This window comes from Phocoena phocoena, chromosome 7 (assembly GCF_963924675.1).
Source record: "Phocoena phocoena chromosome 7, mPhoPho1.1, whole genome shotgun sequence".
Taxonomy (NCBI): domain Eukaryota; kingdom Metazoa; phylum Chordata; class Mammalia; order Artiodactyla; family Phocoenidae; genus Phocoena; species Phocoena phocoena.
The window spans coordinates 110,620,305-110,640,901 of NC_089225.1; the positions used below are offsets into that span (position 1 = coordinate 110,620,305).

A 20,597-nucleotide genomic window follows, 5' to 3' on the forward strand; every position below is an offset into this window, starting at 1 on the left:
CTTTAAAAGCCTTGTGGGTGTCCTTTGTATCAAATTACAAATTTGGTCCATTAGGCAAAAACCAATCCACAGGTTCCTGTCTCTGATCCATAGGTCTTCTGGTAATGCGAAAGGTCTACCTTAAATCTTTCTGAGTTCTCAAGAAGGGGGTCTGACTGCCACACTCTTGGTGGGGTCTTTATTCTGAGATCATATCCCCTGCTATTCCCTGGATTCGATCTTTGTTCTGAGGCCAGTTCTTACTCTCAGAGTCTTCTACTGCAGGAGAAGCTGGGATTGAGAAACAGTTTTTCTCGTGGTCTGGTCCAGTGAGGTTTTTAAATCAGAAATTTTTTTTCTAATTCTGCTTGAAAACTACCTTGATCTCCTCTCCCTCCTCCCAGACTCATCAGAGCAGTTAGCGTGTTTGGCATTCTGCTCGGAAATCTTAACCAGGTCCGTGCAGGGGTTCACTGCGCATCCTGGCTGTGCTGTACATTCCCACCGGGAGCAGGTCTGCTAACTGTCCGTCCTGCCAGCACACAAGGCGGACCCCTTTCTCCAACCTCAGGGAGCATTTTCCTCACGGTCCTTCCAGCTGTTCAGTCCCTGCCAGCCTCAGCCAGCTGCCTGGTTGCAAGCCAGTGACATGTGTTTTTGATTTTTGTTACAGCAACGCAGGACGCTAGTTCTGTTTTTCTAGTCTATTTTTGCCTAATACTCTACCCCAATCCCTAATGATTTGAAAAAACTATTATTATTTCTCCTAAGTCTGTGGTTCAGGACTATGGACAGAGCACAGCATGGCTACTTGGTCAGAGCTCCCCAAAGCAGAAGCTGCCAGGATTTCTTAAGGTGCAAACCCAGTGTAGGTAGCATCACTGCAACTGCTACTGTTGGTTAGAGTGAGTCTCAGGCACCCCTGAGTCAGTGTGGGATGATTCACACAGGGACACGAAGCCTGGTGCGTTGGAAGCTGTCTTGAAATCAGCTACCAAGCTGGCTGTGTGAGTTGGGCAAGTTACATAGCCTCTCTGTGCCTCAGTGGCCCATCTGTAAAATGGGGATAGTCATAGTAATTACCATCAGGTCATCATAAGCTTTCAGTGAGCTAATACTTACTTCTAAGGCTCTTAGAGCAGCATCTGGCTCACAATGAGCCCAATATTGTTTTGAAATAAAAAATTGTAAAAACATGCATAAGCCATACGAAATTCAAATAAAGCATTAACTGTAATTGACGTCTACACTGGGGTAGCCGGTCCACAAGAAACGATCTTAAACAGGAAATCGTTTTTACATGTACAAAAGTGGCATCTGAAAGATAGACCAAGTATACATTTTGACATTCCGCCGTGTGGTTTTGCCCTGGGTCACACAGAATCAAAGAGACTTAGAATCAGAAGGGCCATTTACACTCGCTGATGGGAGCTGCCCACCCGTGTGTCTCTGGCAGAGCGCCTTCCGGCCTCTGTCATCTTCTAGCTTGTGGAATCAGGGCTTCGTGTCCTTCAAAAGTTTAAAATGAACTATTTTTAGGGTTTTCCATTTTCCTGGTAGTTAGAGTAGAAATTGTGTAAGTCTGGGGTGGCAGAAGCGTGGGGGATCCAGTCTAGGGGCTCAGCCTGCAGTGAGGGGCTGCTAGCATGTTAGAGCATCCTGCTTCATCGGCAGAAGTTTGTCCACAGGGAGGTGATAGGTTCTCTCCCTTCAGCACTTTGGGGGATGCTGCCTGTGCTCAAAAGGAGAGTCTCACCATGTCAGAGCGCTGGAACCTTTTGCTTTGGGAGGAGTCTGGGGCTAAGAACGGGCTTGGCTGCGTAGCTATGTGACATCTCATTGGGTCTTTGTGGCAACTGTCCTTGGTCCCTGAAAAGAAGGGCATGCTGGGAGCAGGCTGCACTCCAGAGTTACAGACCAGGCTCGCCCCCCGGAGGGCAGCGGAGCCCTGCTCAGGCAGCTCTAGGGGTCCAGGCCCATGGGTTCACTGTCCCCAGGGATTCTTGATCAGGGTGACCCCGGGCAGGGATCAAGCACAAATATTGGTCTAGCAGATTCAGGATGGAATGGTTTGACTTCCAGAGTCTCCTGTGATTCTGAAATTCTGTGATTCCCACTTGATACAAATACTCTCTAAAAATCAGCGTTCAGAATTAATTTAAGAAAAAAAATGGAAAGAAAGCAAAAGGAAACACATCTTTAATCCACAGAAGCTGTTTCCTGAGTCTCCTTGTTTGAACTTCAGTTAAACCTCTGATTACAAAAGTTCATCCTGCTTTGCTGCCTCCCACGCCCTCGACTCGTCAAAGACCTCGCGTCTCATCGTGTTTTTCAGGATGGGGCTCTTCTTATTATTTATGGAGAGACCACACAGTTTGCTGGTTTCTCCTAGTGTTTTGCATGACCTTTTCTAAAGGTTCACACATGTAAGTGCAGAAGCGGACCCTGACGTCCAGAGCTGTGGGCATTAATCCACAGCCCTGGGCTTTCCCGGGACTCCCCTTCCAGGAAGTGCAAGCCTGTGGATGGCTGTCGTCTGGGTGATAGGATGGAGGTCCCACGTGGCCCAGCCGTGGGAGGGCCAGCACCTTGGTCCAGACCCCGCTACCGCCTTCTGCTAACTCTTGGCCGGAGGTCGCAGACACAGAGGTGCCTGCGTCTGGCCTGCAGACGTGTCGGGTTTGGCCTGAATTACACGCAGATGATGTATAATCCATTGCTGACATTCTAAAGTAAGGAGCCGTCACTTAAAGCTCCAGTTTTTCTTCTTCTCTTGGGTCATCAGGAAATCTGGAAATGCAGATGTGGACCCTGCATTCCCTGCTCAGTCCAGGGCGCCGTTCCTGGACCGTTGGCTCCGCTATGCGTCGTTGACCTTCTCCACCCCATCAAGAGGTCTGGCCTTCTCCACTTGCAACAGCCTGACCACCCGCTTCCTGGGATCTTTTAGTAAGGCTGGAGATTTGCTTCCATAAATCCTCGTCCCGGTCTCCCCTCTCTCCAGGACACTCAGAGTTTAGGGCATTTTCAGGGTACTCTTAAGATTTAGCAAACAGAAAGCCCTTCCTCTGGATCCATATACAATGTGTTTTCAGGAACAGATTTGAATTTGTTCATGTTAGAATGGTGCTTATCTGTTCTTTCACTGCGTGAATGTAAAATACCAGACCGAGTGCTACTGGTATTTTATATTCCCTTGCAATCCTGGATTCTCAGTGCCCTCTCAAGAGAGGAACCGGACTGGAGGTGCCTGCCAGGATCCTGGGTGACCCGCCGCTCTCAGGTTTGGGTTTTGTGCCCTGGGAGGACGAGCTGGTGCTTCGAGACTGAAGGCTGTAGGCCAGGCAGTGGTGGGGACACTGGTCAGTTTGACCATTGTGGTCATTGTCCACAGGCCAGAACTTAGCAGCTCAGTGTAATTAATGGCAGGAATGAAGAGAGCACGGTGGCTGGTCCTGTCACTTCCCATCACTAACGAGCTCCTTTACCTCTGTGGTCAGAGTACACGTCTGTAACGAGGGAGCCGTCATAACTCTGCTACCCCTGCCCTGCTTCTTACGGGGAGCGAGTGAGAGAGAGAAAAATGACGACCCTTAGCAACGCATCAGCCCCTGCTAGCACTCAAGCCGCTGAAAGAAAAGTGCGCCTTCCCTGGTCCAGCTCTGCCCAGACCCGCGGCTGGGCGACCCCATCTTGAGCGCAGCACGACATGGGGAGCCAGGCGGCCAATCGGTTCAGTCTCTGCTGCAGTCTTGGAGTGGGCTGTGAGGGGTGGGATAATAAACCCAGCTGGGGCCAAGACTTAAGGGCCGAAATATGGTTCCTAGGCCACCAGGGTGTTCAGGTCTGCTGAATGTTGCAGCATTTGAATAATCAAGATTTGGATTTGAATTCTTTTTTTTTCAACAAGATTTGTCAAGACTTGGATTTTTTTTTTTTTTTTCAACAAGACATTAAGTTTTCCTAGGACCAAACAAATTGGCCTAATTTAATTTCCCAGAAAACTATGACGTCGTCTCTTCACATGGCCTCCTGATAAATTTTCCCTTTATTCCCTTAAGAAATAAGTCTTTATACCTTTCACCAGGGAGCGTAGGATTTGCTCTTGAAAGTGCCCACGTGCTAGCTGAAAGACTTCTGTACGTCCCTCTGCACGGAGCCCCGGGGTGTGACCTGAGGCCTGCATTTCGTTTGAGGCTGGAGGAAAAGCTTTCTGAGGCCCAGGGCGGCTCTCAGCCACCAGTGACACGTAGTAACCCCAGCCCCTGGTATTGTTGGAATTCCAGCTAAAATGGATGGTGGTGGGAAAATGTGAGCCTGCAGAAGAACTTGTGTCCCGTTTTATTATGCTGAGTTTTAATATCTTAGAAATCCCACCAGGGAGGGACATTTCATGATTTTAAGTGTTGCTTTTTCATTGTCACTAATTCATTGTCACCAGTGGTGACCACCCCTCTCCCACTGGTTCTTACTACGTCCTGGAACTTGCGTCGCCTTGGTTTTTAAGTAAAATTTTCCTCTGGGCCTGCTTCCCTTTGTTGGTCTCAGTGCCATGTTTGGTGTATATTGGTTGAGATTCCAAGAAATCAAGGTCTGCAGCTTTATGTCACGTGCTTTCTTTAAGTAAGAACTTGGAAAGAAAGGCTCTTCCAATGGTTTACTTGTGGGTTGCCTCAAACTTTGAAATATTTTCTTTCAGCGACAATGAACGTTTGTGGTCGGAGTCCCGAGTTGGTTCATAATCCACTATATTTGTAAACTTTGGTGTAAAACTAATGTCACAATATTGGTAATTAACTGGAACTTAATTCTATTACATAGAAAAACGCTTACTTGATTTTTTTCTTGTATTTTGGTTCCGATCAAGAGAGTCAGGAGGTGGATGGAGGCTGGTAAAAATTCCCAAGGGGACTCAGGCTGCCTCTGCTTCTTTAAGGTGTCGGATTCTATCTCAGACTTACAACATTCTTTCTGCCTCGATCTGGGTGACTTCACTAGCATTAGTCTTATGTGTTCTCAGTCATAATCCTCATTATGTAGGTTTATAAATGGGCAGCAAGAGGAAGGGCAAGGAAGGAGGTTCTTCTGTTTTCTTTCTTTTCCGTGAACAGGAGTTAGACGAACCCAGATGTGAAAGCTCAAGTTGAAATTGACTGAGTACGGAAGGCGCGAAGCCCCAAAAGGGAAAGAGAAAGTGCAAAGTCGAGGTGCTGGGCCTGGCAGAGCTCAGGGCTGCCTTCGGTTTTCTTAACTCAGGAAAACCTACAAACAAGGCAGAAGGTTGGCTGGGAATTGGTAGTTAAAACAAGAATAAACTCTCATCAGTCATCTAAGGAAGACTGGATCAAATATACTTCCGAAGTGTGTTGGTTTCCAGTCTTGAATGGTTTTCAAGAAGCCCTAATGTGATTTCATTAAAAATGGGTTAAAGTAAATTATACACAGTTCATCTATTAAATGCCGTTGCTAAGTTTGCAAATGGAATTTCATTTTTAATAAATTAAGATCTGAAATGAAAAACTATAAAAAATGTTATTTGTAAATATCATAAGGTAAGAATATGGTTACTGTCTTATTTTTAGAAAAGGAAATGCAGGTTCCTTTTTAATACCTTTAGGGGCTCCATGTGCTTATAACTTAGCTATAAGAAAAGGTATGATGTAGCACATCAGGATGGTTTGTATTATGTTTGTTGAACCAATGGCGTATCTTAGCACTCATTAATGGCATAAAGTTAAGTTTTACACACACATACACAAAAGGAAATCGGTTGACTATAAATATATCGTATGAAAAAGAAAGGAGAAAATCAAATTACCAAGCTAAAAATGTGTCATTTCCATTTGAAGATGGCATAGAGAAAATGAAAGTTTAACAGTTTAAAAATTACCTATGTGCCTGCTCTTTTTTTAAAAAATGGACCCAGGACTATATCATTTATATTTACTAATTTCTGTCTGCCTCCTTTTTCCTTACAGGGCATGCTGCTGAAGCGAAGTGGCAAATCACTGAACAAAGAATGGAAAAAGAAATACGTCACCCTGTGTGACAATGGTGTGCTGACCTATCATCCAAGTTTACATGTGAGTATCGCTCCTTCGGAGAAATTAGCAGGTGTTGGGCGGGGAGGGGCAGAGGGGATCCCAGCACAGTCAAGCCTTTCAGCTCTGTTGGAGGTTAAAGTAGTATTTAAATGAGAGTAAAAATTTTAAGTGAGAGTAAAAAGACAGGAGCAAGTAGTAAAAGAGAAAGGAGAAAAAAAAAGAGATCTGTCTGAAAATCTAGACTAGGGAACCCAGGGTCCGCTTGAGCAGCTGAGAACCAAAACAAGAATTACATGCAGTTCATGAGTCAGTTTTTATCGTCCGATAAGAACACGCACCAGTTTGTGAGGCAAGTTCGTTTTCTCTGTGTAATAGAATCTCTGATACTGGTGATCTTTATAAGATAGATTAAAAGACAATTAATTTCATCAGTGGGGGGCAAGTAGACATTCCACCCACGGTGAGCTCTTTTAGAAGTGGTAAAACCTGAAGACGGGGTGTAATGCCTATTCCAGAACGACACATTCCCTGAATCCTGCGTGATGTTTATCTGCCTTGATGTAGACAAACGCGTAGATTAGAATATATAATATTAGCTGGTTGTTTGATTGTATCACGTTGTTAAGCTTTTCATTTTAAATACTTTAAAAAAGATTGCGCAGTGACTGACAAGAAGTTAGAAATAAACGTACTGCAAAAGATGAAAATCCCCAAATACCCACTGGAAAACGTGACTGCTCACGTTTTGGGCTGTATGTCCCCGGCCATTTCTACACCCTGTGCTTCTCCCTTCCACAAGCGTGCAGTCCCCCTGTGCACATGGCACGTGGCCTGCTCTCCTAGACGATGCAGGATCATAGGCACCTTCCCGTGTCAGCAAACGTGCGCCACCGTTTTAAATAGTTACGTAACATTCATTCTGCACGCGTGCCCTGACTGACTTAACAGCATCTCCAGAACAGACGTCTGGCAGTAAATTGACATTTTGAGTGATTTTTGCTGTTGTAAGCAACTCTAATCAGTGTCTTCTTTTGACACTTCTGTGTCCTCATCCATTTCCCGCAGATTCCTACCCGTAGCCTTCCTGAGTTGAACAGTGTATGCTTTTGTGGGCTTTGGGTATGTAGTGCCAAATTCCTGGAAAGACGGTATCAGTTCATCTCCTCTGGCTTTTTCCCCTGCATTCTCAGGAACATTTCCCTTTTTCAAAAACCTTTCCAATAGGATGGGTAACGGACGGTACCCTCGCTGTGTAATTTGCTTGCCGGGGTGAATTGCCCCTTTCCCTCTTGTCTTACAGCAGTGGCTTCACCTTTCTGAACCGTGTTCAAAAGCATGTTTCTTTAGGTGTCTCTGGTGTGTTTCTCCCGTTGACGGAATGCTTCCCATGCTTCACCATTAAGTAGACTTTTGAGATATATACTCCTTCTTTTACAGAGGAAATTCCTTTGTGCTTGATTTATTTGGGGTTATTTGGGGAGTAGAGTCAGGCTGCTTCTCCAGTGACCTCCAAATCAGAGACTTAATACCATCCCATGAGACCTGCCTGTGACGCTCCTGTCCCTCTCCAGGTCTTTGGGGTTCTCTCCGCAGAGCTGCTCCATCAACAAGGAGGCTGCCCTTTTTCCCTGGCGTAGTTCTTCCAAAGACCCCGTCAGAGAGCGAAGCCTAATTATTGACCCATTTGCTTTGTGTTACTTAGAGGGAGACGTGCAATCACCATCTTCTTGCTGGGAAGTAAAAAAAGTGAGATCTGATTGACGATGCATCTTAAGTCACCTTACGCTCACCTGCTAAGCTCAGGTGCCATCAGAGGGGCATTTGCTCCTACTTGCCAAGGGGGAAAGATGATAACAACAAACGATGGTACTGGAACATTCCTGTAGGAGGGCTGATGCCCACTTGCTTTTCATCTCAACCTCTTGGTGATGTAATCAGCGTCGGTTCTTCAAACATTCTCCCACACAGTCTGCTGCTTCTCGTGGCCCTCAGTGCTGTCTTTTTTTTTTTCCTATGTATGCATGGATATTATTGGAATCCAGCAAAGGAGCACAGTGGGGCTTTGTTATGTAATTGTAGGGCAGGCAAGAGCCAGGGTCGTTTTAAAGTGCATTTCAGTTAATGCCAGTCTCTTGGGAACTGGAATTACTGATGCAGGTACACAGTTCCCTAAGGGAGTGGCTTAACCTAGAAGTAGATTTGGAATTACTGGAGCATGACGGGGTGGCATGACCTTCACTGTAATCCTTCACCGATTTTGTCTCTACAGCTAAGCTTTGGGTGAAGGTTTAGAGGGCAGTGAGTTTCAGGTATATTCTCCGGCAGGTACCTGGAACGGATCTGTTCTAGTCTAAGTTGTTGGGAGCTACAGATCCCCAGCAGCTGAGTTAGACTGGCATTCTTTGGTTCCAGATGGGAGGAGGTATTCAAGGGGATGTCCAAGGGCAGAATCCTGACTTTCCTTAATAAGAAATTTGGGAGCATGCAGATGTGTTGCTAACTCAAGTCCCAAAGTTCTGCATCATGGAGAATGGGTCTGGAAAGTTTCGAAAGGTGATAGAACCAAATGGTCTCAAACACTGATCACACTGTATCACTCACTCCCTGGGTTATCTCCGAGATGTATTATGGCAGAAGGACCGCTAAGCTTACTGGCCACTTGTGCTGAGGACCTAAGTGGTTAAATGTTGGGGAAATCTTGCCCAGGATGGTGGCTTTGGGTTTCAGTACTGTCGGTCATCACCCTCGTACTGGCCATGGAGCAGGGGACCTGCACTGATCTCAAGGAGCAGAACCGACAGCCTGTTCCTCTCCAGGGAGCCAAGGAAAAGAACTTGGCTAAACAGTCTGACATCTTCAGATAGTTTTCTACAAAGATTGTGTTTGTCCTCTTGGTGGAATAGCTGTGCCAGCTCCCGTGTATCCTCGTAACTTTGAACGATGAGGTTAATTTATTTACCAAAAAGGAAACTGGTATGCTTTTTGGAGGGTGGGATTCCAATAAGGTGATGCGCCTGTAATGGGGTGGGGTTGGGCGTCTGAGAGCAATAGGCTTGAGATGCACCAAACGTGTATCATTCAAACAGATGTTAGCTGGGGCCTGTAGCAGCCCCAGCGGCCCCTTCAAAACCAGCATTTACCTGTGGCCGTGTGGCTCTCCTCTTGGTGGACAGGCATTCATTTCCTGTGCGCACCGGCACTGCACACGGACTCCATCAGGCTGGACCCTGACTCTGTCACGGGTCACCTTCGACGTGGTGTCCTGTTGAACCCAAGGATCTCGGCGGGGTCTTGCACACAAGGAGGACTGGAGCAAGAGTAAACGACTGAATCAAGCTTGTGGGGAAGCAGGCCAGCGTGGTGAGGGCCCTGAATTGTTCTATTGCAGTCAAAGTGCGTCACCCGCAGAGTGTTGCCTGCATCAGAGAGCGTGGTCTGTAAGGCTGGACCCCCTCTGCAGGGGCTGGTCTAGACAGCTCCTTCGTTAGCTGGCCGATTTAAGATCCCAGATGACCACCCTGACCAGTGTGCCTGGACCGGCAGGCAGGCAAGGCCAAGAGTTTATGACAGGGTACGGAGTTTGCTGCTGGACCGAGCTGCCCGCCCCACAAGCCTCTCCTTCCCCAGCCTTGCCGCATCACCGCCTCAGCTCCCCTGGGCTGCCAGCAGTGCTGGTTTTCTCAGATGTCTTCTTGGACAGGATGCTCCAGCAGCACTGGGCTCTACCTTTAACTTACTTCGGGCGCCGTGGAAGCGGGAGACTGTCCACTTCCCTTAAAAAAAGGCGGGGGCTTCCCTGGTGGTGCAGTGGTTGAGAGTCCGCCTGCCGATGCAGGGGACACGGGTTCGTGCCCCGGTCCGGGAAGATCCCACGTGCCGCGGAGTCTGCGCGTCCGGAGCCTGTGCTCCGCAACGGGAGAGGCTGCGACAGTGAGAGGCCCGCGTACCGAAAAAAAAAAAGATCTCCCAGAAGAGGTCATTTCTATTCTTGAGGGAAACAGATACGGTTTCCTTATTACACAGGTGTCTGTGGAAGTGTTTATGTAAAGATCATCCTTTGGACCCGAAGCACAAGTTTCAGTCCCAGCAGATGTCTCGCACGCGTTGCTGGGGTAGAAAACAGACCCAGCCTTTGGACAAAATAAACAGTCAGTGTGTGGCCCCAGCTGTGTGCCCAGCTTGTGGAATCCTAGCAGGATGACATGCTCTGGCTTGTCAGAAACTGGGGCTTAAGAAACAGGCTGGCAGTCATGAAACTGGGGGGCCTCAGCTTTGCAGCCGGCAGTGGGGTTGGTGTGAGACCAAGTTCACCGAGTGCTTGGAATGGGTCAGCTGCCAGGGAATCTGACGCTGGTGCCCCTGGATGGCCTGTCCCCCTCAGAGCTCACATGCACAAGATTAATAGAAGGGGACCTCGGGTGGTGTCCCCAGGACATCACTTCCCACTGGTCACCGTAGCTTCAGATTTCCCTTCTGGCACATCCTTTCACAGCCACATCTTCCCAAGCCCTCAAAGTCGGCCCGGTTCGATGGCATCATCCCGGATGTGTCTTTCTGGTTTTCACCCCAAGCCTCATCTCAGCTCCTACACAGATTATTTAGGAGCCCAAGATCCTTGGTCCCTCTGACACACAGCTTGGCCTCATTCTGCCATTTCTGTAGCACAGGTGTCCCTCAGCCTTCCCTGTACCGCAGATAGACATCACTGAAGGAAGCTTTTTCACCCCAGGCATGTTTCCTGTTGTTGAAAACCTTAAACACTTCTCTTAGGGAGGAGAGGCCCTCTCCGGGCAATGGAATAGAATCGCCTGCGTGTGGCCAGATCATAGGAAGTGATCATCTGGAAATGAGAGGGAAAGTGGGCCAAACATTGATCCCACCCAGACGGAGGAAGTTCCCTACAAGTTGATATCAGCGATGCCTCTGGACCCCAGATTTACTCACTCTGTGGTCCGTGAAGTCTCAACCCCACCCTTCGCCCACTGCCACCCCTCCTGGCCTGCTTCCGCTCTTCCGCAGAGGCTCGGGGGCCGTCAGCAGTGGCTGGCTTGGGCTCACGGGGTCCCCCTCCCTCCTGCATTGTAGGTAGAGAGGAGGAGATGCAGGCATAGGAGGAAGAAGTGATGGTGGATTTCAACCTAGGTGTTCCTAAAGATCGGTGGTTCCCGCACTGGGGAAGGATAGCCGTGCGGTCTGATGGCAGGGGCAGAATAGCTGAGCAGAGCAGCGCCGGTGGGGGAGGACTGAAGGAACCCACAGGTCCGTGGCATTGTCTCTGTAACTGAGTGTATCAGCGCCTGGTCTGTGGTGGACCTGGGCTGCCGCCTTTTCAGAAGGTGGAACTTGCCTGGGAAGCTTCAGCTCACACGTCCTACCCTTCCACATACAGTCAGGCTTCATTCCTTCTCAGTGTGCATTTTCAGGTAGACATCGAGAAACTGGCTGCACAGCGTCTGCTCTGGAAATCCAGAGAAAGGATCCTTTAACTGCAAGGGGATGCTTGCTGTTACTGTCTTCTCAAGATCACTGCAGACTCTTAAGAGTGTGTGCGTCTGAAATCGTCACCAGGAACCCCTAGCAAATGGAGGCTCGCAGAGTCAGTTGGACTTCTAAGGACACCCCCATTCCAAGTTTGGAGTTGCTGGGTGGCGTCAGTTTCATGGTAAGCCGAAGACCCGGGCTCAGAAGACAAGCCAGCTGATTTGATTCGTCTTCTTTCTCAAGATGCTGTTATTAAATTAAATACAAACCTAGAGCGTAGTTTAGATAACACATAGAAAACTCAACCAAGATAGCGAAGCTGCTTTGGCGTTGTAGAGTATCGACTGCCCTGGTTTTCCTAGGATGCAGGACGTCCAGTGCTAAAACCTGGGAAGTCCCAGGCAACTGGGAGAAGTTGGTCACCCGAGCTTCAGGACTCACCAGCTTAACCGCTCTTTCATCTCCACGTGGCATTTTGCAAAGACAGCCCTAAATATATAAATAAGACTGAAATAGTAAAAAGCAAGCTGTTGGGCTTCCCTGGTGGCGCAGTGGTTAAGAACTCGCCTGCCAATGCAGGGGACACGGGTTCGAGCCCTCGTCCGGGAAGATCCCACATGCCGCGGAGCAGCTGAGCCCGGGCGCCACAACTACTGACCCTGCGCCCTAGAGCCCATGCTCCGCAACAAGAGAAGCCACCGCCATGAGGAGCACACGCACCGCAACGAAGAGTAGCCCCCGCTGGCTGCAACTAGAGAAAAGCCTGCGTGCAGCCACGAAGACCCAACGTAGCTAAATAGATAAATAGATAAATAAAAATAAACACACTTTAAAAGTAAATAAATAAATAAAAAGCAAGCTGTTGATTTCTGCTGCTGCTCCGTGGTCTGTATTTTTTTGATCCTTGGAGAAAATCGTACAACTTCAAGACCTTTAAAAAGCCCTACCTGCTTAACTTTTTGCGGGGGAGACACGTCTTATTGTCCCGAGGTTTTGTGACACTTTGCTGGTTTCTAGTCTGGGTGGGTGAAAGGCAGCCTGTTCCGAGGGCCTTGAGTTCCCTTTCTATGGACTTGAATGTGAGCCTTAGGGAATACCTTGATAGAAAAATGGAGAGGATAATGAGAAGGAACTTGGACCTCGGCACTGCACAGTTCAGCATCGCCACCCATTCATCTTCCGTGTCGAAGGAGCTGCCGTGGAGGGCACAGCTGAAATTCCTCCTGACAAAGGTGTGGGGGGGTGGGGGATTCCTAAGTGGACTTGTAAGAGTTCTCTCTTGGCCGCAGGTCAAGCCGAGGACTTTATGGTGCCCGGACCAGGAGGGTTCTCCCAGCTTCCTCCTGAGCGCACGTGGCAGGTGTGGACAGCCCACCTGGCTGACATGTGCTTGAGTTGCTCACACTTTTGAAATCCTCCCTCCTGGATTTCTTTCCCATTCTGTATGTTGCCTGAGTTATAGCAGCAGCTGGGGTGCTGTCATTTCTCCCTGCCCTGCAGAACTGGGCTTTTCCTTCTTACAGGACATTCATTCCTAATCAAGTGCCTTAGACTCTCCGGCTCCACAAAGCCTTGGATTCTGCAGGTTGCTGACATTTCCTTGTTTTTTCCCCCATGGACTTGAACTCTGAATTGCCATCGGAATGCTGATTGCAGTATGTTTCTAGTTTCAAAGTCAGGCCAAAAAATCCACTTGTTTACTGATACTGATGCCAAAATAACAAAAAGATGTGAGATGCTTTCCCCAGTAGGTATGCTTCTCGAAAGCAATAGTTAAAGGTGGAAAGGAAGGTACCATTTGTTGTAAGAACAACTCTTGCCTGTACCCACTGCTGGCAACTGTCATTTAAAATAACAATCCTGGGAATTCCCTGGCAGTCCAGTTGTTAGGACTCGTCCGCTCTCACTGCCGAAGGCCCGTGTTCAATCCTTGTTCAGGGAACTAGGATCCCACAAGCTGCAAGGTGCGGCCAAAAGTAAAAAAAGTAAAAAATAAAATAACACAATCCTCACATAAAATGGGGACGTTTTACTTGAGGATTGAGGATTCACTAAGAATCTGTCCCTTCAGCCCGCTGCACACCCGTGAAGGGAGACCCCTGTCTCTTGAGGTGGTGAATTGAGTTACACTCGGAAAACCTCTCCCTTGTTTTCCCCAGAATATTGCAGAAGCCAGGCTACAGGGCTAGACAGACAGATTCCAAGCCCAGATTTCCAGATGTAGAAGCTTTGAATCGTGGAATGACTGATAACCCTGAGAGAGAAGTCAGGCCTCCCTTTCTTTCTGAGAAGATGCTGTCTGGCGTGTCCTGGCTGTGTTCCACCACCGCAGTCAAACCTGCATCATTCTGTGATGAATGATTACGGGATCTTGCTACCCCTGTAAAAGCCGCAGTGCCGGAAGCTGTCCTCGGTCTGCATGTTCCTCTCCAGTCTGGCTTCTTGTGTTTCCGGTCTGATGCTCGTCATGCAGGTGGACCTTCATGCCCTTTGTCCACGGGAGGTACACCTGGTTCCCAGGCTGCCCACCTGTCCTGGCGCCTCTCACGTCTGTACCGCTTCGTCTAGTGTAGCCTCACCGAGGGCAAGGACTGTGCCCGGTCCCCCGTCTGCCCAGGGCCAGCATGGGCTCAGCACACAAGCCCGTACGTAGGGGCCACATGGCAGGGAGCATGGCTGCCGTGGAGCTTCTTGGCAGGTCTTTGCTCCTAGGCGCCCTGGGCTCCAAACCTGTCCTTGGTGATCCTGGCTCTGCTTTAAAAATTCTGGTGAGACTGGAACGGAGAAAGCCACCCACATTGCACAACTAGACCTCCCTAAGAATAGATTAGCTTACGTCGGGGTCGGAAGAGAACACACACACAAATGGCATGATACGGATGCCATAAAATCTTAGAACAGTATTGGAACCCAGAACAATCCATGTAAAGGTAGGTTAGGAAAATATGTAGGTATCAGGGAGCAAAGGTCTGGAGCTTAATGGCAACAAATGAGCACTTCTGTTCTCTAGTCTCACTGCCTGTTTCAGACAAGAGGGAAAGGGTTTGTAAGCGGTACATCGGACCGCGACAAGTACATTGGACCGCGACAGGTGTTTCTGCAAGCGTTTCTCAGATGGCAGGAGACAGCTCTGAGAAGCACCGAAAATCCCAAGTGTGTCTCCTGCTTCTGGGCCTGAAGGGATAAGCCCTGTGTGCGGGGCTTTGTCGAGGATGGGACAGAGGCTCACGTCCTTCAGTCTCCAGCATTCTCTGCTTCCCCAGAAGCAACCACAGCCCCTTTATCCAAACGGATCAGTTTCAGGGCAGACCTGGCCTTTCAAGCCAGTGTCGTGGGAATCACCTCAAGGATCTGGAGGTGTTGATTTGTCCACCTCAAGGCGTACTGAATGCTCTGCCTTTTCCAGGGGGGCAGGAACCGAGGCAGCTTAACAGCAGGCGCTTGATGGGAGAGTGTATTCTTAAATACACCCCTCTCCAGTCAACGTAGGAGCATAGGCTCTTATGTTTATACATACACATGGCTCTGGGCGGAACTTCATTCAGTTTTATCTACAGAATGGGATCAAGGTGTGTTGCATCTCTGGCCTCCCAAACTTCATTACCTCCTTCCGTCTTACAGTTCCTTCCTTCTTTGATTTCCGAGGCGTTCCGTCAGCTTGCCCCCGCCCCGAGTCGATACCTTCTGGTTGCAGGTGGACAGAAGCAGCCATGGAGCGGGCCCCCTTATTTGTGGTTTCGGCTCCTGGCATGGCCCCATCCCCGCCGTGGCGGCCTGGAGGTGCCCCTGTGGAGCCCTGGGACTGGGCGGCTCCCTGGAATCAGGAGGCCCCTTTCAAGGTGATTGCTCTGCTGGCCTCTCTTCCTCCACCGTAGTCCCTGGGAATTCATCAGGAGGACCTCAGAGGTCACAGCTAGAGAGACGACTTCCCAACCCCTACCTGTCCTGAACTTTCAGAACTGCAGTTCTGCTCGGTTCTCCTAGAGTGGTACCTGCCCATCGCGTTTCCCAAAACCTGTCTGCACAGTGCGGAGAAGAGCAGGTCTTCCCATGATCCCTCACTTGTAATTCACGTCACACGTTGATTTCCATCCCTGCATTTGTTTCTTTTAGACGTTCCGTGCCGAGAGGATTCCCGCTTCACTTCAGACGGCGTCCTTGCTCCCTAGCAGGCCCCTCCGGGCCTCACCTGCTCCCTCAGTCTCCCGCCATCCCTCCTCCACAGCTCTGGTTTTCTTTTAGTTGCTGGCACTGGCCGCGTTCTGGGGGCTCCAGGTCCTGACAGATGCAGTCGCTGCCACCAGCAGTGCTCTTTCCTGCCCCCTCCTGGTGGCGTCTTACATGTCACTTCCTCCCGGAAGCCACCTCCCCTGCTAGGCAGGCCTGTGTGGGCACCGCTGCTGTGTGCCCGCACCTTACCCTCTGGCTCATTTCCCTGTTCTCCTGCCTTATTTCATGGCCCCGATTCTCCCCCAAAACTGGGAGCTCCTCGGAGCCGGAGACATTCTGGGTCCTGTTGCCAGCGTTGCCTTCACATTGAGCCAGTGCTGTTTTGTCGAAGGAGTGAAAGAACGATGGCACGATTAGCCGAACGCGGGGCCTGTCCTCACACCTGTAGCCCTGCAGTTCTGAAACTGTAGGAAAGGAAGCCGCCGTGTGATGTTTTTAAGCCACAGGAAAGTGTCACAGTCACTTCCAGGCTCCATTTCTGCGGAATGAAGAGAAGGTCACCAAGGTTGGACAGGAGTTTGAGATGTTTTTTGGGTTTGTTTTGTTCTATTTGTAGTAAAACACACATCACATAAAATTTGCCATCTTCACCATTTTTAAGCAGATAGTTGAGGAGTGATAAGGCCATTCACAGTGTTGTGAAACCATCACCACCATCCGTTTCCGATACTTTTTCATTTTGCAAAACTGAAGCCCTGTCCCCATTGAACACTGACTCTGAATTCCCCCTCCTCCAGCCACGCTTCTACCTTCTGTTTCTATGAATTTGACTATTCTGTTTACCTCATAGGAGTGGAGTCATGTAGTGTTTCTCTTTTTGTGATTGGCTTATTTCACTTAGCATCCTGTCTTGAAGGTTCATCTGTGTTGTAGCATTTCCTTCCTTTTTAAGGCTGAATAATATCCCATTGTATATCCATACAGTACCGTTGGATATATACAGTCCAGGGATTCCACCAACTGCAGATCGAAAATATTCAGGAAAAAAATTCCGGAGAGTTCCAAAAAACAAAATTTGAATTTCTCGCTCGCCAGCAGCTGTTGACGTAGCATTTACATCGTATTGGGCATTGGAAGCGATCTAGAGCTGATTCAAAGTGCGCAGAGGATATGTGTGGGTTATATGCACATACTGTGCCATCTTATATGAGGGACTCGAGCATCTGCGGATGTTGGTGTCCGTCGGGGTCCCGGCACCAGTTCCAGGTATACATACCACATCCTGTGTATCCATTTGTTGGACGGAAACTTGGGCCGTTTCCTCCTCTTAACTATTGTGAATGATGCCGCTGTGAACGTAGGTGTGCAAACACCTCTCTGGAGCTTGAGGTTTTAATGTAAAAACTGCAGTGTGGGAGAACTACTGAGAATGGCTGGATTTAAAGATGCCCAGCATTAATGAGGGCCCTGGATGAGAAATACCACAGAGAAATTCGCTAGGCCCAGTCATGAACGTGGTGGGTTCTGGAGGTTTGATAACCTGAACGATGGTCTGGAACCCATGCGGCATGCAAACAGCCACCCAGCCCTGCCCACACGGGCCGTGGGCTCTCTCTGTGTTTGCCAAGTGCCCTCCAAAGGTGAGGGAGGCTGTCCCTCTCTGCTCTTTAGGTGACCTGGGAAATATTTTTGGCATTCATCCAGCGAGTTTCAGAGTGTATGATAAATTATTTCTCCCAGATATCAATGATTTCAAACCCATGGAATGATACTGCCACAGTAGTGTAAATATTTTCAGGGAATAGCTACAAGGTTTTTTTTTTGTTTGTTTTTGTTTTTGGGGGTTTTTTTTTGCGGTACGCGGGCCTCTCACTGTTGTGGCCTCTCTCATTGCGGAGCACAGGCTCCGAACGCGCGGGCCCAGCGGCCATGGCTCATGGGCCCAGCCGCTCCGCGGCATGTGGGATCTTCCCGGACCGGGGCACGAACCCGTGTCCCCTGCATCGGCAGGCGGACTCTCAACCACTGTGCCACCAGGGAAGCCCCTAGCTACAACTTTTGTTAGAAAAAGATGACTACTGGAAAACTCATACCCATTACACATACACAAAAACGTTAGAATCTTGATCAAACTCTTATTTCTGCCCTGAGGAATTCCTTGTTTATTTTAGGTAGCCCTTGGGCTTTGAAAGTGTTTAGATTGATGGTTAAAATGGCCAAAATGCAGGCTCACCATAGTACACGTCTTGATGTTGAGAACAGAGTGACCGTAAGTAGGGTGAGATCAGACAAATAAAATCTTCCTATCTGTATAGAAATTAAACCACCAGGTAGCCTAGACCCTACCTAACTTAAAAATTTTTCTACATTGAAAAATTCTTCTGCCTTCTTGCTTTTCAAAAAAACACAAAAGTATATATATGTTTTTATAACTGTACAGAGTTAACCATGTAGCTTGTGGATCTGAGTAAAGCTTCCAGAGGAGTCCTTGGAATACTGTCTTGTCAGTACGCGGTATGATGCTTCATCCTTGTACCCGATCTGTATCACTTGGTTTTCCATTTCGGGCCTTTCGAGGGTTACTAATTATGGCCGGAAATTCTTGCGAAAGGTAAATAAATCAAACCCGTCCGTTTTCTTCACTGACGGCACGTCGCTCCGGAGAACTCTCAGTGGGAGAGATCGGACGTGGGGGACAGTGCGGGAATATTCTTTTTCCCTGCTGCCAAGAAATGGGATTTCATTATTCTGCTCTGTAAGTATGTGCTTCTCCGGTTCTAACCTGGTTGCCGGCTGGTTGCTACAGTGTTGGGAAGGAAGGAGAGGCGGAGACGGAGAGACCTGCTTCTTCTCAGGTGTGCCTGTGGCCCCAGATGGAAACCAGTCAAGGTGCGATTGATGTTCATTAAGTGCTTGTCAAAACTGAAAAATTTTCTAATCAACAGCCATCTAGCCGCGGCCCCGCCGTTGGCTGGGAGTTCCCGCCTCTGCCGCAGCGGCTGTTTGCCTGTTACAACTCTAGGCTAAAACGCCGCTGATTACATTAGGCTAAGCTGCGAAGTAAATGAACCATATCTTATTTAGGTGCCACGAGCTTCAGTGTAGTCCTGCCCCGCAGGGAACTTGATAGCGTTTTATGGCTTTAAAATTAGTGTAGCTTCCCATTTGCTACAGGGTGCTGCCTGTTATGCCTTTGAACTCAATAAGCAAAGGGAAGGGGGCCTTTTGTTTTTCTCCCTTATTTTTCTCCCTTGCATGTTAGCAATTTCGTTTTGCATCTTTTCCAGACGGCATTTTGCAATAAAAATGTCTGACTACCCTGTACATGCCTCCCCCACCAAAAAAAGAAAAGAAAAAGGAGGAGGGGGGAGAAAAAGAAGAAGAAAAATGTAGAAAATGTCACGCGTTTGCAGAGGACAGTTTTTTTTTTTTTTTTTCCTATGCTGTGAAGTGAAAACTAGCTTCGCAGGTCACCCCCGTGGCTTCTCCTGTCGGAATGGCCACCCCCAGTGGGGACGCTGCCCGCACTTCGGGAAATGCCCACATAAAATCAGAGGGCAAGTATTTCAGTATTTTTATTGGAGAAGAGCAGTAGAGCCAGCATTTCTAAAGGGCTTTGGCATTCTTTCAAGCGCTTTGTATATTGTCTCCAGTTAATCGGGACAACAATCCGTGAGGCAAGAACTATTAACACCCTTGTTTTTCAAGATGTGGAAATCGGGACCCAGACTGGTTAAATAGCATGGCCCAAGCCCACAACTCCTAACAGGCAGAGGCTCCCAGGCTCTCTCATCGGAGGCCATCCTCTGGCCCGGAGGAGGCTAACTGTTTCCTGTGGACATCCATCCTTGGTTTAGGAAACCAGAAAACTACGTTAATCAGCGAACTGACTGCTTTTCATTTGAAATGAGTCTGATCATACTACTGTGAACCACCTGGGCGCGCAGTAAGTAGCGTTAGGAAAACAGACTCACTCCTAAAAAAGCAACGCGTCAGGAAAATAAATAAACAATGAGACTTCCAGACAGGCCTAGTGAAAGTTTTGAAATTAGAAGAAGTACTTAAATTTTGTGACGGGCAAAAACTGAAGTGGGAATTTTCCTGTCCTGTGTTGGGCCAAATGGTAGAAGAAAAGGCTTAGCGATCATTAGTGTCCTCTGAAGACAGACGTATGTGCTCTTCTTCTGTCTTAAAAATCTGTTTCTTCCCTCTAGGAAATCTCTTGTCGCCATCCCTTCCTTTAGGCACTCCTTTAAGTGGTGTCCCTATGCTTTTACTCCTTCCCATTCCTTTGCAGTGTCTGAGTTGCTTTCGCGAGTGCGTAAATCCTACTTCTTCATTTCTTCAGTAAAAAGTCACTGTGGTGTCTGTCTTGCGTCAGACACTTGCTTGGTGCTGGGGATACTGTCCCTGCCCTCACAGAGCTCACAGATACTAAATAAATATACAAATAAACATTTTGTAAAAGTGTTTAAAAAACCGCCACAACAGTGAGAGACCCGCGTACCACAAAAAAAAAAAAAAAAAAAAAAACTGTTTCTTTAAGTGCTTCATGTTCTAGCAAATTCATCCCAAGAAATCTGAAGTTTTAAAGTGGTTCAGATAGAGCTAATTATCATTATGGTGAACATTCCTACATAACTCAGAATTTCCAAGCTCTAACTACTGGTCCAGTTGTTTCAAGCCATATTTAATTATTAAAAGAGTCGTGGAGCCAGGGAATGGGGCTGGCTCCTTGTAGTTTATTGCTGTGAACTCTCACTCATGCTTGCCTCTGGGAGAGACCTGCCTGCATATCCACCATGCTTGCCTCTGGGAGAGACCTGTCGTATAGGCTGGGTCTGAGCACGCATGGGTTACAACTGGGTAATATTCAATTTAACCTAAAATGAGAAAAATCTTTCTTGCAGTGTAAAGCTCAGT

The 20,597-nt window shown here is 48.3% G+C and overlaps 1 protein-coding gene across 3 annotated transcripts in view; it reads left to right on the forward strand.

Annotated features, from left to right (window-relative positions):
• AGAP1 (ArfGAP with GTPase domain, ankyrin repeat and PH domain 1) overlaps positions 1-20,597 on the forward strand; it is a 549,941-nt gene that overhangs the window by 345,991 nt on the left and 183,353 nt on the right. For all 3 annotated transcript variants that reach the window (XM_065880907.1, XM_065880908.1, XM_065880909.1), the window contains exon 10: positions 5,958-6,062. In XM_065880907.1, the coding sequence (XP_065736979.1) occupies positions 5,958-6,062 (105 nt within the window). The remainder of the gene's footprint in view (positions 1-5,957; positions 6,063-20,597) is intronic.